General features: G+C 40.3%; 1 protein-coding gene across 1 annotated transcript in view; it reads left to right on the forward strand.

Annotated features, from left to right (window-relative positions):
- cdkal1 (CDK5 regulatory subunit associated protein 1-like 1) overlaps nucleotides 1-15,028 on the forward strand; it is a 229,014-nt gene that overhangs the window by 153,999 nt on the left and 59,987 nt on the right. The window contains exon 11 of the mRNA XM_034611257.1: nucleotides 8,035-8,215. Within this exon, the coding sequence (XP_034467148.1) occupies nucleotides 8,035-8,215 (181 nt within the window). The remainder of the gene's footprint in view (nucleotides 1-8,034; nucleotides 8,216-15,028) is intronic.

A 15,028-nucleotide genomic window follows, 5' to 3' on the forward strand; every position in this document is an offset into this window, starting at 1 on the left:
TTGTAGCCTTCTGCAGATCTGCACCTCAACACAATCCTGTCTGATCTCTGTAGTCAGTTCCTTTGACCTCATGGTTTTGCTCTGATGTGCGTCGTCAGCTGGTTGACCTTATTTGGCAGTCGCGTGCCTTTCCAAATCATGTCAGTTGACTCTGATGAAGGTCCAGAAGCATTACAAAAATTATCAAGAGAAATGGGAGGCACCTGAGCAAAATTTCCGGTGTCAAACTTAATGTGATATTTCACTTTTCCGATTTTGATGTATTTGCTATCTTAATTAAAATATATGGAAATGTATGGATGGATTTTTCATTTCCCAGTGAATTATGTTCTGTTACTTATTGTTATTAGTAGATTTATCAGTTCAAAACCTTTTACACTGGTAGAGAATGAAGTCTTGTGGTCAAACTGTCAAACCTCAGTGCAATTTTGAATGTTTGGCTAATCAGAAAAAATTTGGCTTTTAAAGAGGCTTCTTAAGGAGATTTGAGCTAATATCGCCTGTTTCAGTCAGCAGCTCAACTGAGGGGCTGCATAACAGACAGTGTGAGATACAAAGGGAGTCTTTTTGATCTGTGAATCCTGCAAAGCTCCTCTAGTGTTGTCCCAGAATGAAAATACAGAGATCACAAAGCAGTTGAGACTGTTCTTAACTCAAGAATCCTCATGTAACGTAGCGGCGCCTGCTCGCACGTTTTTGCATGTGTGGGGTTTTAAAAGTAATTCCATCATTCACTTTCTAAACCCAGAAGATTGACTGAGAGAAATCAAGGATTTCAAGCAAGAATGAGCGAAAGATTCAGGTTGAGAGAGTCTTACCGACAGTTTGACAGCTCCTCGTAGGCCAGCTGAAGCCATCACCTGTCTCCTTCCTTCTCTTAACCAATCATTTCTCTGTCACCTCTTCACACTCAGGCACACTGCCATCAGTTTGTCTTCTTTTGCATCTTTCAATCATTGAGTAATTCTACAGCAAAATGCCAGAATGGATCCGCTAGCTTGTCTCACATACTCGATGCATTAATTCATACTTTCAGCTGTTTTTCATTTATCCAAGCCGTAGTTGAAACTCATGGAACATATGTGCTCATGATCATGAAACTGTAGGTGCTGTCAGACATACACTGAACTACAGAGATCCACCGGACATTCTCGTGAGAGGCTGTATGTGTGAACATCCGGGTGAGAAAGTCTGAAGGAGCAGATGTGAGAACACAGCAGGAGATTCTCCACAGGATTCACTGCGAGCAAGTGTGTGTGTGTTGTTGACGTTTCGAACCTGGACAGATGCAAAATGAAAAAAAGAAAACACATATCTCCCTGTATGAAAACGTGGTGTTATGAACGTTGAAGATTCAAGAGGGCTTTGCGTGAAATTAGTCAATGCCGGTGTCAATGTGCTGCAAGCAAAAACGTGACTGGCTGCACCACCCCTCACCTGAACGCTGCAAAGATTTCAATATTGTAAACACGTCTGAGCAGAGAATCGTCCACTGCGTTGTGTTACCCAACAAACAAACTGAATTAGATGTCATCATTACCTTCGCCCAACTCAGTTGTCAGATGTAAAATGTTTTTTTAGCTCACGGCAGCTGTCATTCCAGTGTCGCGAGTCAATTTACAGTCATTGAGGTTTGCATTAGAGCCAAAATGGCAGCCATTGTTTGGCTGTTTGAGCTTTAATCTCTTTGAAATCCTCCCGTTATCTGACCAGTCACCTGGCACCTCCTCAAACCAGTCCTGACAGTACCCTCCTTCATCCCTGATGGTGGAAGTGGGTGAGGAAAGTGAGTGATAACCAAGCCGACCACTTTCCCTGCCTCTGTCCCTGTAAATTGAGCTGCTACATGACAGTGCCATTACCTCCAGCTGCCACCGTTAAACACTTAAGTATCTGAGTGATTACTCTCACTCCTCACAAGTGTCCCCTGTTCTCTCCCTATGGTTCCTCCTGTTCCTCCTTTTAGAAAAGAATTGTTTTCTATTAGGCATGAAATACAATGTGCATACAATGTTTTTCATTTAGTTAGTTTACGCAATGATACATTACATGCATAAATGTATAGCAGCCTCAGAGCTATGATAAAACAAAGAAGTGAATGATAGGGTTGTTGTAAAAAAAATCAAACCTCAGAACGAGCTAAAGTGGAAAAACAAGCAACACTAAAACGAATCAAGACGAGACGCCGAGAGTGAACTGACCTGGATAACACAATGTAAATAACAGCTGTTTATTGAACATCACTGATTTTTTTCCATTAAATGTATTTCCAGCAGCGGTGATGATGAGCGTTAAGAATGTGACAACTCTGTGTTCCTGAGGGTTTGATCGCATCTTCAAAAGTGGTTTAATCTCAGGCAATCACTGCAAACGAAGATACGCATGACCTTTAAAAGTGCGCGGATGTGTAGCTGCGTGCAGGGAAGGAATCATTTGAGGGAAATGACTCGATGTGATGGCAGATTTTTCTTTTAGAACAGGCTCCTAGGAGTCAAGTTTATTTTGCAAGATATCTGTTGTACAGATGTTTTCTGATTTTTGAAGCCAACTTCACTGTTCAAATGAGTATGTTTTTTTTAAGTGTGACCCAGTAACAGTCAACACATTGGCAGCAGTTTGTAGAAATATACCATAACCTTTGCAAAAAACACTTTGTGCTGCCGAATAACTCACAGAGGGAAATGTTTTGATCATTTCAAAAGGTGATTTTAGTGCGTGTGTGACTGGCGAGTAGCTTTTGTTTTAGCAATGACTGAAGCTATTTTCAGACATGGGCTCTAAAATGTCTGGAAAATTGGGTCCAGACATTTTCTCGAGTTTGCCTTTTTTATTTCCATATGAAGAAAGCAGCAGGGGGTTGTCCTGGTCAGACGCACTCACAACAACAGGAGCATTGTTGTGCATGTGGAACATTTAGGTGAATGGTGGCGTCTGGGTTGAGTATGCAAGAGGGGACATGACGTATAAATTCCACTATGGAAATCACATGTTTTTGTTTACAGCTCATCGACACCAACATCAGCCCCTATTGTCAAAACCCCTCAAATCTCATTGTCTTTCCTGAGATATTTGAATTCCATCCGTTGAAACGTCATCAATACACCCACTCGCTGGCTGTGAGTATTTCAGAAATGTTCCAGCTGTATTCTCAGGTGGATATTTTTGGGAGATTTCACAAGAGCTGGTAGGAAAAGTTCCAGAAAATGTCTGGACCAACTGACTCGACATTTGGGTTCTCACATTCAGTCCATCTGGAAAATGTCAGGTTTTCTGGTAAAACTGTAGTGTAGATTGGTAGTATTAAGGAGACAGTTAAACGACCAAAAAAAACAATGGATGGGTTGACGGTTATTGATATAGATTTTATATTATAGTTTAAAGAGATTTAGCTTGTTTTTCTCTTAAAGGTAAACTTCACTGTTCATTCTCGCATAAGCATTGATTTATTCAAACATAATGTTCGCACAATATGTTTCTACAAAGTACAAACTTTAATCCTTATAGAATTTCACATCACCCCAGCTGCTGTTCTCTCTGTCTCTCTCACTCACACACACACACACACACACACACACACACACACACACACACACACACACACACACACACACACACACACACACACACACACACACACTCACACACTATAGTTTAGTTGAGCCGTCAGCTCACATGCAAATGTGATTTTATTTAGGAGTTGTGTTTCCTCAAGACAGCAGCTTTCCAAACTATATACATTTGACAACAAACCTCCCCACAGCACACTGCCTCCCCATCTACATCTCTTCATCTCTCTCTCTCCTCCTCACCTCGTCTCTCTCTCTTTCTCTTCACTGTCCGACTCCTACGCTGCAGCGGCCCCACTGTGCCACACATTATCATTTCAGAGAACACACACACACACACACACACACACACACACACACACACACACACACACACAGCGCGTACGCTGCAGCCCAGATGGGTAGCATGGTCTCTTTCCGACAGATGAATAGGTAAATATTTACCTTCCCAGATTGTCTTTCTTCCACGCTCATCCCTCCATCCCTCCACCCATCGCCTTCCTCTCTACACCTCCGTGCCACACTCATCTGTTTGTTCCTTGCTGTCGTTTTTCAGGGTTCTTCTGTCCCAATGGTCTCGCCTTCATCTTATCGTGGGGGCCTCTCACAGGCATCTGTTGTGCAAACACGCTTGCATACACATGCACATCTTTTGAATATATGATGAGGAGGATGACTGGATGTGTATTGAAACATACACACACATGTACGGACGTGTGAGGGCCTCCGCAAACAAAGAGTTGATAATAATTGTGCCGTAGACAATGGCATGTTCTATGAAGCTTAATTCAGCCTATTGAGGCAGATGGGGGACCGACTGTGTACTTATCTTGAGTTTTAATTAAATGACTTTAGTCTCTCATGAACACATTTTCCCTGTGTAAATGCTCGCAGTCGGGTATCACACTATGGCTCTGGGAGGCAGGGATCCAGTCTCGTTGCCTCCATGGGGCAGGAACACAAACACGCCCTATTATCTCTTTTTGATTTAGGGGCTTTAGGTGATGTACCGACTGCTTTCTTTGTCTGAGGCAGTGACAGGCATCTGTTGTGCAAACACGCTTGCATACACATGCACATCTTTCACTTTTTTATAAATAGCGACATAGGGATCACACATTATCTCAAGTAAAGTTTTTTTTAGTTTACACAAGTATGTGTGTTGTAGTCTTAACTGTATTTTCCCTGTGTTTCGTCTCTACTTGAACTGAGGCTGTATGATGCTCCCTGCATCACACAGCCTCACATTCTTGATTTTTGTTAAACAATACTTTCGCTGATATAGTTCTGAAATCAATATGTATTGATGGTGAGTCCTTCCTCGGCCTGACACACCAGATAATGTCTCATTTGATAGATCCTGTTCCGTTGTGCTCTGTTTATCTCCTCTCCACACACCAAAGAGACTAATCTTGCTCTGTCAGTGTTTTTAGGTTACTTTGCTTACATCTCTCGCAGTTTATCAGTTAGATCATTATTTTTAAACCTTTTTTTAAATATGTATTATCAGAAATGTTTTCATGTCCATTTTCTTGCAGGAATTTACATTTATCTTACTAATGTTGCACACATTTGAAATCAAGTCATTTTGAGCTCTAATTAACATTGGATAGGTTGCATGAATATATACAGCTGTTGTGACATTTAAACAGAAATGTGATACAAATAAAAAAAAATATTACAATGTGATGGGCTTGTTGGGTGAAAAAAAACCTGCAAATATTCTCCACTGTTTAAATTATGTCCAGTACTTTGTGACAAAAGTTTGCTGACGGTCAGACAAACAAAACTGTTTCTCATCTTTGACGTTCTAAAAATAGCCGTCTTCCTGTGTCGGTCTAATTGAAAGCAAGTTGAGCTAGAGCCTAATCTTTATCTATGTGTGTCTCTATTATTCACACTCTGCTTTTGAAAGGTGAACAATAACAAGATACATTTCTCCTTTCTCCTTTTTTTTTACCTAGGAGAGTATCAGTGTGGTTCTTGTCCATTAATATCCCACATCACACCTCCGTCACTCTTAGATCAGAGGGACACAGAGGTGTTAAAATCACTGTGTGTGCGCAAGTTATTTTTCCGCATTGGCCTCCACCTTAGGAAAATCCACAGAAGCCAATTCACACCAGTCTCTCTTTCTTCTCACATTATTCTATCTTGGTGTATTAGTTTGCTTCCTTAGTACAAGACTGAAAAAGACACCAGCCACCTGCAGTGTATACGTCTTTACCACGAGCACCAAAGGGCCGTATAGCAAATTAGATAAACAAGCCCCAGGGAGATGAGAACGACAGTTATCTATTAAGTCCAGAAAAAAAGTGCTTATTTGTTTACATATCCAATCTTATTCACCTTCCCTCACTATACTGTCATTAATAAAACAGCTTGAGGGAACACATTATAGACATTTTATACTCATGTGATGAGAGAATTAAATAGCAATAAATAAATGATGTGAATTTATTCAAAAATATATTTTATCCCTCTAGGAGAATAATGTATTTGACTAAACTTACTCACCTTCAAACCTGCTTCGTTCTGATGAAAGCAGTGTGGGTGCACACTGTCAGAACCACAGCTCCAAAAACTGAACTATTTCTTCCCATTTCATTACACGTTGCTTGATTAATTATTGTTGGAGCCTACAGGCGGCAAACAGTCCTTTGTTTACCCACAAAGTGAAGGATTAAAAACATGCATTTTGAGTTCAGTACTCAGGGGGTTTAGAACCACGGCTTGAGGGCATCCCAAGAATTTAATTTTAATCACAAATAGAGCATTATTCATTCATTTAGTCATTTAACTATTCCGTGCTTGGATTTTTGTGTTTTGTTTTTAATTTATGTAGTTTTGCTTTTCCATAGGGTAGTGGTCAGGCAGATCTGAGAGGTCAAGGATGCCTGTGCCTGCAGGCCATTGGTTAATATTAATGACCATCGGCCAATTGGAACTCATCAATAGGTCAGAGGTTATCATAGGGTTGCAGATGCAGGAAGTTAATGTAATTAAAGATGCATCATGTTGTCGATTGCAGAGAAAGTGTCTCTTCCAGTCCTTTTCTCAGTGTCTTTGTTGAGCTGTCTCTCGCTTCGCTGGTCTGTCATGTATGTTTGTCTATGTGTGTTTGTCTCTTGTTTGAATGTGCATTGTGTGTACACCTCTGCAGCCATGTGTCTTTAGAGAGGTGTTTGTTCATTAATGTGTGAAGGAAGGTGAAGAGAGAGATTGTCAAGAATAAAGATAAAATAAGGGAATGGTCTTCCTCTTCCATTCCATCCTAAAGATTTTTCAGAATAAATCTGTCCGTTTTTTGTTTCTACTTAAGTCATGACTTCTTCTTAGATATTTCTCACTAAATAACACGACACATTATAAATAACATTGAGAGGCTCCAGTTTCCCTCCTATTCCACTGCATTTAGAGGTTTGATAGAAATCTTGTAATCAATAGTGTAGCTCACTTGTATTGAGAATGATTTCCAATTAATTCTGCATTTGATACCTGTTTCAGTCTGACTTGACTCGAGCAGGAAGGCAATTGGAAAGCCAGCTTATGACGTTTTTTATAACATCACATTACTAATTTCCCTCATTTATGACAACTGACAGCTACTGAATACGTTTGGGATCAAGACTCATCATTGAAACCATATGGCATCATATATTTCAAAGGGAATGTCAAGTATGTATCTTAGGATACATGGTTTTCAGACAGACATCAGTGACTTAGCCTGGGAGATCTTCTATAAGCCATCCGAGTGCTGTCAATACAAACAAAATACATAAAACAAATCAATGCATCTATTCCCAGACCCCACCAACTACAATTAATCCAATGAGCCAGCGGGTCAATAATCAATAGCTAACGATTGGCAGCAGAGGTTGCTAATCAGGTTTTGATTGGCTGAAAGAGTCAGTTGGGAAAGACTGTAACCTTCTGTTCTGCTGCAGTGCTTCACCTAGTTTGTCAAAGGCATTTGTCAACGATGGGAAAATGTCAGTGAATCGCAAACTGCAGAGTAATTTTAGATAATTGATCTAAAAGTAGTTTGAGGTTAATGAATGTCAGACTGAACTTTACGATGTATGCTGTTTGGCTGTTTGTCTTTTTTATATTATGAGATGTCCTCAAGAGTTTTGTCTGCGGTATAGGACGTGGATATCCATGATTCTTTCTGATTGAATTATAAACAATCAAAACTAAATATTTAATGTGGAGTAACACAACAATACTATGTGACAGATTGTGTGCAACCAAGTGCTGTAGCGTGGCTACACGCGTTTGTCTTAATATTAAAAAAGGTTGAGGATCAGACTCGCTATTTCCTAGCAACACCAGAAGTGAAACAGATGTTCAGCCTTTCTCGTCCCAGCACCAGATGTTTTTAAACCATAATTTTACAGCCAGGAAATAACAACTTTAATATGTGAGCCTGAACGCCCACCTCTCTCTCTGTCTGACTCTCCCTTAGGGTCCCAGGTGTAACCATCGCTACTGATATAATCTGCGGTTTTCCCGGTGAGACAGAGGAAGACTTCCAGGAGACGGTAGACTTGGTGAAATGCTACAGATTCCCCAGTCTCTTCATCAACCAGTTCTACCCCCGACCTGGTACACCTGCCGCCAAGATGGAGCAAGTACCAGCACAAGTGGTGAGTGTGGGACAAGGACAGAAAAAGACTCTTTCAATACCGTTTTAATAGTCATCTAATAAACATCATATGACTTTATAATGATTTTAAGATGGATTAAATTGGAGGTAAAACCAGTATTTAAAAAAATTAATTAATAACAGCTGCAACTGTATAATGAGTAGGAACACACACATACTGTAAAGACATTTATTATTTGTAGATGTGTGTACATGCTGTGTGTGCATATACTCTATTGCATGTGCACACACAAATTTGCATGTGTGTGTGAGAAAACACCGACCAGCCTCCTGTCATCTGAAAACGTAAAAGCCCGTTCCAGTTCTGTCATGACTTCTGTATGACTATGAATTTTAATATTGCTAATCCTGAAAGCCGTAAGAAGTGTGTGTGTGATAAGTGCGTACGAGTTACAGTGTCTCACTGTCCCCTCAAGACGGACAGACTGACACAGTCGGTCCTCATATAATATTATACATATACAGTGTTAATGTGAAAATGTTAAAGCCTGAATTTGAGTTGAAGGAGACTTATTTAGCTTCTCTTTCTTTTAGAGTGTTTTATGTTTTTTTTTGTGTATGTGACAGTTCAGCAAAGTTAAAAAGCCCAAAATCTGTGGTAAAGGAAGCTCCTTTGCACATCGGAAAACCCTGCTCCTGAAGCTCGTAAAATGACTCATCCAGCAGATTGTGGCCAATCAGAGCAGACTTGGCTTAATCAGGAGGGAGGTCTTCAGACAGGAGCTACAATCAAGTGTTTACAGAGGCTGAAACGAGGCGCTGCAGCAATAGACTGTATGAGGAAAGTGATGCATTAGAGCATGTAAAACTTTTCAAGTTATAACCCAAATCTAAATGATGACCCTGAATATGAGCATACTATGTCTCCTTTAAAGTTTTACTGCTGGGAGTGAACTGGAATCAGAAAGTCCAAATCTGTTCAGAGGTGATAACACTTTGTTGGGATGAACAAACATCAACTGACTGTGAAAGAATAAGACATCTGCCATCTAAGCCAACATGTCCTCAGCTGCTTTATCTCCTTAAACCAACATTATCCCAATAGCCAGAAAGGGTGGGGAAACCTTTTTCTTATATATGTATTAAGATAATTTTTTAGTATTTCACCACAACATAAGTCAGATGTTTCAACATCTAAATGCCATTAGAGTAAGAGCTCTAACACATCGTGTCTTCATTATATCTTGTTATCCTCTGTATAACCATACGACTCCTGTAAGATTCTCCCTCTCATCCTCTCTCTCAGTCCGCTGCTAAATGAAATAATTAGTGGCTAATGAAGCAGTAATTGTTAGCAGAGGTGTCTGTGTGAGAGAGGCAGATTGAACACATCACCATCAGCAGCTCCAGCATTTCCTTGACCCTTTGCCTCACAGGTTTCTCACTTATATTATTGTGCACAGAACCATATTCATCTATAAATTAAATAATAATTTAACTTTAATACTATGTATTAACGTTGACACTTTAATTTGATATAATACTACTAAATTACCAAGTTACTGCTTAATCAGCACTAACTTGTCTAAGTAATTATTCATTCTTATGTTATCGCTTGTATCTGCTTATTGAATCTTAATGACACTTTTGCTACTTGTGCATTCCCCTGAAAAGTTTTTCTTTTTTTCCACTTTGGTTTGACCTTTGCTGCCCGACACTGTATGTTCTATATCTTCTCGCATTTGTGCCCCCACACTCTTTACCATCAAAGTGTTGACACATCTCTTTCAAGTGGAGCGTCTTCATAAGTCATTCTCTTTTTCCCTCCTCCCTCCTTCCTCTCTGAGGAGAAGCCGAGTGTGTCTTGGAGGGATCAATCCCCAGACAACCACATCGCTGCTTCGCTTCTTCTTATCTTTCACCCCCCCTCTCCTTTCTTTCTCCTCCATCTGTCTCATCCGACATTTATTGTCAGCGTTTGGAGGTTTGCATGCATCTATCCAAGGCTTTATTCTGCAGGCAGCTCTGTAGCATATCACTGGTTTCTGTAGAAACCTTCTATTCTCATATCACCATCTTTTACGCATGAAATAAAATTGATAGCTAGTTTTAATTTTTTTATATTAATGACGGTGCTAAAGCTTTGATTAGAAAGGAGCAGCTTGCTTCACCTCATCAAAATAATATATCCTTCTTCACTTTGTCATCCTCCATTTCTCCATTTTCACTGCTCATTGAGATGTTTTGAATTGAAATGAATTGTGCGGATATCTGTTCTTGACAGATGATAGCAAAAGGTGAGAGACGGAGTCAGAATAATATGTTAAAGTCCCTGTAACCACTACACCTGCTTTGGTGGTTAAAGCTGCACACAACATCACATCATCAGTCACCATGCACCTGTTCTTACACACACTCACACACACACTCAGTGAGTGGTGGCAGCTAGGCGATGTCTAGGGCATGTAGGGTCAGTCATTAATAAAGTGCACCAGATGGTTTGTCTGGAACACAACTGTGTTGAATAGCCACAGGAGGGATGGATGGAGGAGGAAGCAGAGACAGAAGGAGGCCTGAGACAAAGAGAGAGGGTAGGTAAGGAAGGATGGAGGAAAGGAAGAAGAGTAAGGAAAGGGGATGTGCATGGAGGACATAAAGTGCTGCGGGCCCTAGAGGGGCTCCATCATCCTTAGAAATTTGACTGGCCACCGCAAGTGCTCACTTACTAAATGTGGCAGCTCATCGGTTATGAGGATGTCACTGATGGAGGCAGTGATCCTAAATCTTGGAAATGTTGACCTCAAAAGCAAAGTGCAGATATTTTTATATATTATTATCTTCGTTTTGTAAGATTGAATAAGAAAAACATAAATATGTTGAGACCAAGCTGTTTTCCTGCACTTATTCAAACATAATTTGTCATTGGAAAATAAAACATTACTCAGGGTGCTGAAGTCAAATGATAAACTCATTTTGGGTACTTGCAGCAGAAAACCTATGTGATTAAGGATCGATGAACGATAAATGAAGGATAAATATTAGTGTGCAAAAGTGTATTTTTTTTATTTTTTACTCAGTTTGAGTTGCCAGGTTTTTTTCCACATCTGCCAGTAACAACACACTCTACAGAGTGAAGTAAAGTGTGACATAAAAATATTTGGACACCCTTAGTCCAAATATTTAGTCAATTGGTATGCAGACATTTTTATTTTTTATTGTGTTTCATTAAAATATTGTTTAGCCTCACCTGTCTGATTTCCAGCCGTGACAAAACCACACATTTGAATAGAAAACTACATAAAGAGATCTATCTCAATGAGTCGCTGAGTGAAGCAGAGAAAACACACAGTGTCCAGCTGCGACGAGGTCCAGGTGTTTTGTGCTATCTGTGGGTCTAACTTATTAACTATGGTAATAGATGATGTATGAGAGAACGCGGGACAAGGGGAGAGCAGAGGCAGATGTAAAGAATTGGAGACCACAGGGGTGGAGGGATGGAGAGAGGGAAGGGAACACGTTGAGAATTAAGGGATGTGAATGCTATTAGCTCGGATCTCCATAATCATCCCCAGGTGACTAGAACTTAGCCTTGATAAATGGACTTGGTGAGTGGAGCGTGTGTACGTGTGTGTTGGGACGTCTATTGGTATGTAAGGAAGAGCTGAGAATGAGCAGCTGCAGGGGAGAGAGATAGAAAAAAAAGTGATAAAGAAGGAGATTAGCTGTTCTAGTTGGGCAGTGTTTTTAATTTCCCCAGGTTGTAATTGGTTAAGAACTCCATTACCCACGAGGCACCAGTGCAGCAGCTGTCAACGTGAAACAGCTGGCCAGCCACTAGTAGCTCCATCTTCTTGGTGCACTATCATTTATCTACGCCTGGATGTACACACAAACTCTAGCGCGGACACACACACGCGCACACAGACACAAACATGCAGCTCTCTTTGTTTCAAATGCAGACAGTTACTCCCTCACACACACTATCAGGGGAGATACTACCGCTCGGCTAAAGGCAGTCTAACAGGTATTAAGGTTGAGTTAATGGTTAAGTTGCTGCCTGAGACCGGGTAGGTTTGCACATGATTAATGGACCTGGTCCGCTAATAATGGAAGGGATAACACACACTGCATTTTTTAAAGATCGCAGAAGGGATAAACCCAAGTGAGAACTTTGTCAGTTGAATCCGATCTAACAAATATTCAACAATAAGATTCTCTTTTCTGTGTAGTTTTTTGAATGGGGTTCGATGGGACAGCAATATGTTAAATTCACATTAGATGATAAATCAGTCAAGTTATGCCTCCACTTTTATGTGTTACAATTATGCTAAAGACAGATTGAAAATGTACAATATTTTCATCAACCCAGAGGTATTTTTGTACTAAGTCACTGCGAGCTCTAAATTCACCACGTCTACGCACCAGGCAGAAGATAATGTTACATCAGTGCTCAAAATGTCCCCAGATGTAAAATTAAATAACCCATGAATAAATACTGATGGGTTCCAGTCTTTGCCTTTCGGGGGCAACTCTACATCACAGTTTGTTTTTTTGTTTGTTTGTTTGTTTGGTTTTCCACACCCAAGTGCATTTTTCTAATATGTCATAATGTTCCTAGAGGGTTATAACTAGCTGGAGAGACTGACTGACTATATTCTGCAGGGTGTAAATATGAGGATCCCGGGTAGGTCTCAGTATTCGAAAGTAACATAAGTATAGCTTGTATTAAAGACGAACTTTCCAGAGGAACTTCAGAAAGATAATACTGGAGAATAAAACCAATTTAAAATAATTTTCCAAATGAAATCTATTTTTTCAAAGTTGCATTTACTTTTGCATGTGAATACCTTACTTTACTTTTGAGTGAAAAGGGTAAAAAGTTCATTTAACATCATCAACACAAAGCAAATTAATTTAAAAAAGAATCTCACATTTTTATTTTATCAAAAAGAAATCCCAGTAGACTAAAGAGATTTGTTATTGAACGTGATTCTCCCAAGGGCACTCAACTGAAATGAAGTTTCATAGTTCACAGTTGGTGAGATTTAAAATGATGGCAGCTCCTGAACGTTACTAATTCACTGACCTGAATGTGTCTCAATGCCATGATGAAATGACTTTAACTTTTTAGTCTCTTCTGATGCAACACGGTCACATTTGTAGAGCGTCTGTGTTGAGTGTGAACAAAGCTCACGAATATCACACTCAGCTCCGCATTGCTTCAATCTGACCTAGGAAGCTAGGTTTGTTATTCTCTCTCTGCATATTAACAATTTACAGTTTTATGTACACCTTAGTAAAAACGAACATTCAGGGGATCATATACAAGTCATCATACAACATATTGTAACTGGACCATGTTATATAGTATAGTGACCTCTGTAGACAGACGAAGGTCACGCACATGCAGAGCCTCGTCACGGTGACCACCCTCACTGTGATGCTTTAGGAAGTGTTAATCCTTGGCACACAAAGACGGAAGCAGACTCAGATTGTGCCTTTAGGGTTTTTTTCTGTGATGATACACACACACTTCCACACAGACCCACTCGCCGTGGGTGTAGACTCTATAGCACTAACATCTGTCTGTCATTAGGGAAAGACAAACAGACACATACTGGTGAGCCTGAAGCTCGTTCAGTCCAGGCTAAGGCAAGATCACTGTTACCTTGCCCCACAACATACCCGCAACCGGGCAAACTGACACTCACAATACAAAGGATGTCACAATACCAGAAATTCGTTGGTGCCAGTACCTTTGAAATTCCATGACTCTCACACAAATGTCCCCGATAGTCTCGCATTGTGGGGCCACAGACACTCACACAGACTTTGACAGACTTTGATGCACAGTAGGACTGAACTTTTCTGCCCAGGGGGTCTAGCAGCCCAAAGAGATTTAGCTGCATCACCTGGGGCAGCAGATTCTACCACTCATCTTTTTGGCCGAGGCACACAACATCATGGATTGTCACCTTGACATCGCCAGATATTCGAGGACTTTGTACTGGAACCCCCCGGCCCAAGGCTCCACACCACATATAGCTGGAGCAGTCTGAATTTGCAGTTTGACTGGTTTCAGCTCTGACTGACCATCGCCAACTGCATTTTCCAGTGAGTTTTACCAAGCAACACTTCTTAGGCTACAATCTTTTACCTGTTATTGGCTTGGCCGTAAATATATCTTTGATATAAATATATCATCTTCTTCATAGCCATCCATCCGTTATTTTTACCACCTGTCCTATTTTTACCACTTGTCCTTCTTGAGGGTCACGGGGTGGGCTTGTGCCAACCCCAGCTGATATTGGGTGAGAGGTGGGCAGTGTTGTGCAAGTTCACACCTCTCATGAACTAGTTCAAAGTTCAGTTCATACAAGTGAACATGAATAGTTCACGTTCATAGTTCACCATTTAAATTCTGAACTAGTTCATAGTTCAGTTCATTTCATAGTTTTAAGGTGGAAAGTGAGAATGAAAGACTTAACTTGTTTTTTAAAGAAAACTTTATCCATCACTACCCCTTGCCTTAAACTGTACTTCATATGTATCAATTCCTAAAAGAAATGTTTTTTTTAATTATTTTTAATTATTGCTAATTTTGCCTGTTTATTTATTCATACCCTGCACGAGTTTGTCTACCTGTTGCTGGGAAATCATACCCTTGAAGGCTGCAGACAATGTGGTTTGGGTCATTTGGGGCTGTTGGCAGGGGGTCTTGGTCTTTTTTTGACTTTCAATTACTTGGAGATAACTTTTTAGGCTAGCTGGATGCTTCAGCTCCACATGCCGTTTTAACTTAGATGCGGATGAGGCTGACGTCCAGACTTTCTTTTTCAGCGCAGGACGACAC

This window comes from Hippoglossus hippoglossus, chromosome 16 (assembly GCF_009819705.1).
Source record: "Hippoglossus hippoglossus isolate fHipHip1 chromosome 16, fHipHip1.pri, whole genome shotgun sequence".
In the NCBI taxonomy this organism is placed as follows: domain Eukaryota; kingdom Metazoa; phylum Chordata; class Actinopteri; order Pleuronectiformes; family Pleuronectidae; genus Hippoglossus; species Hippoglossus hippoglossus.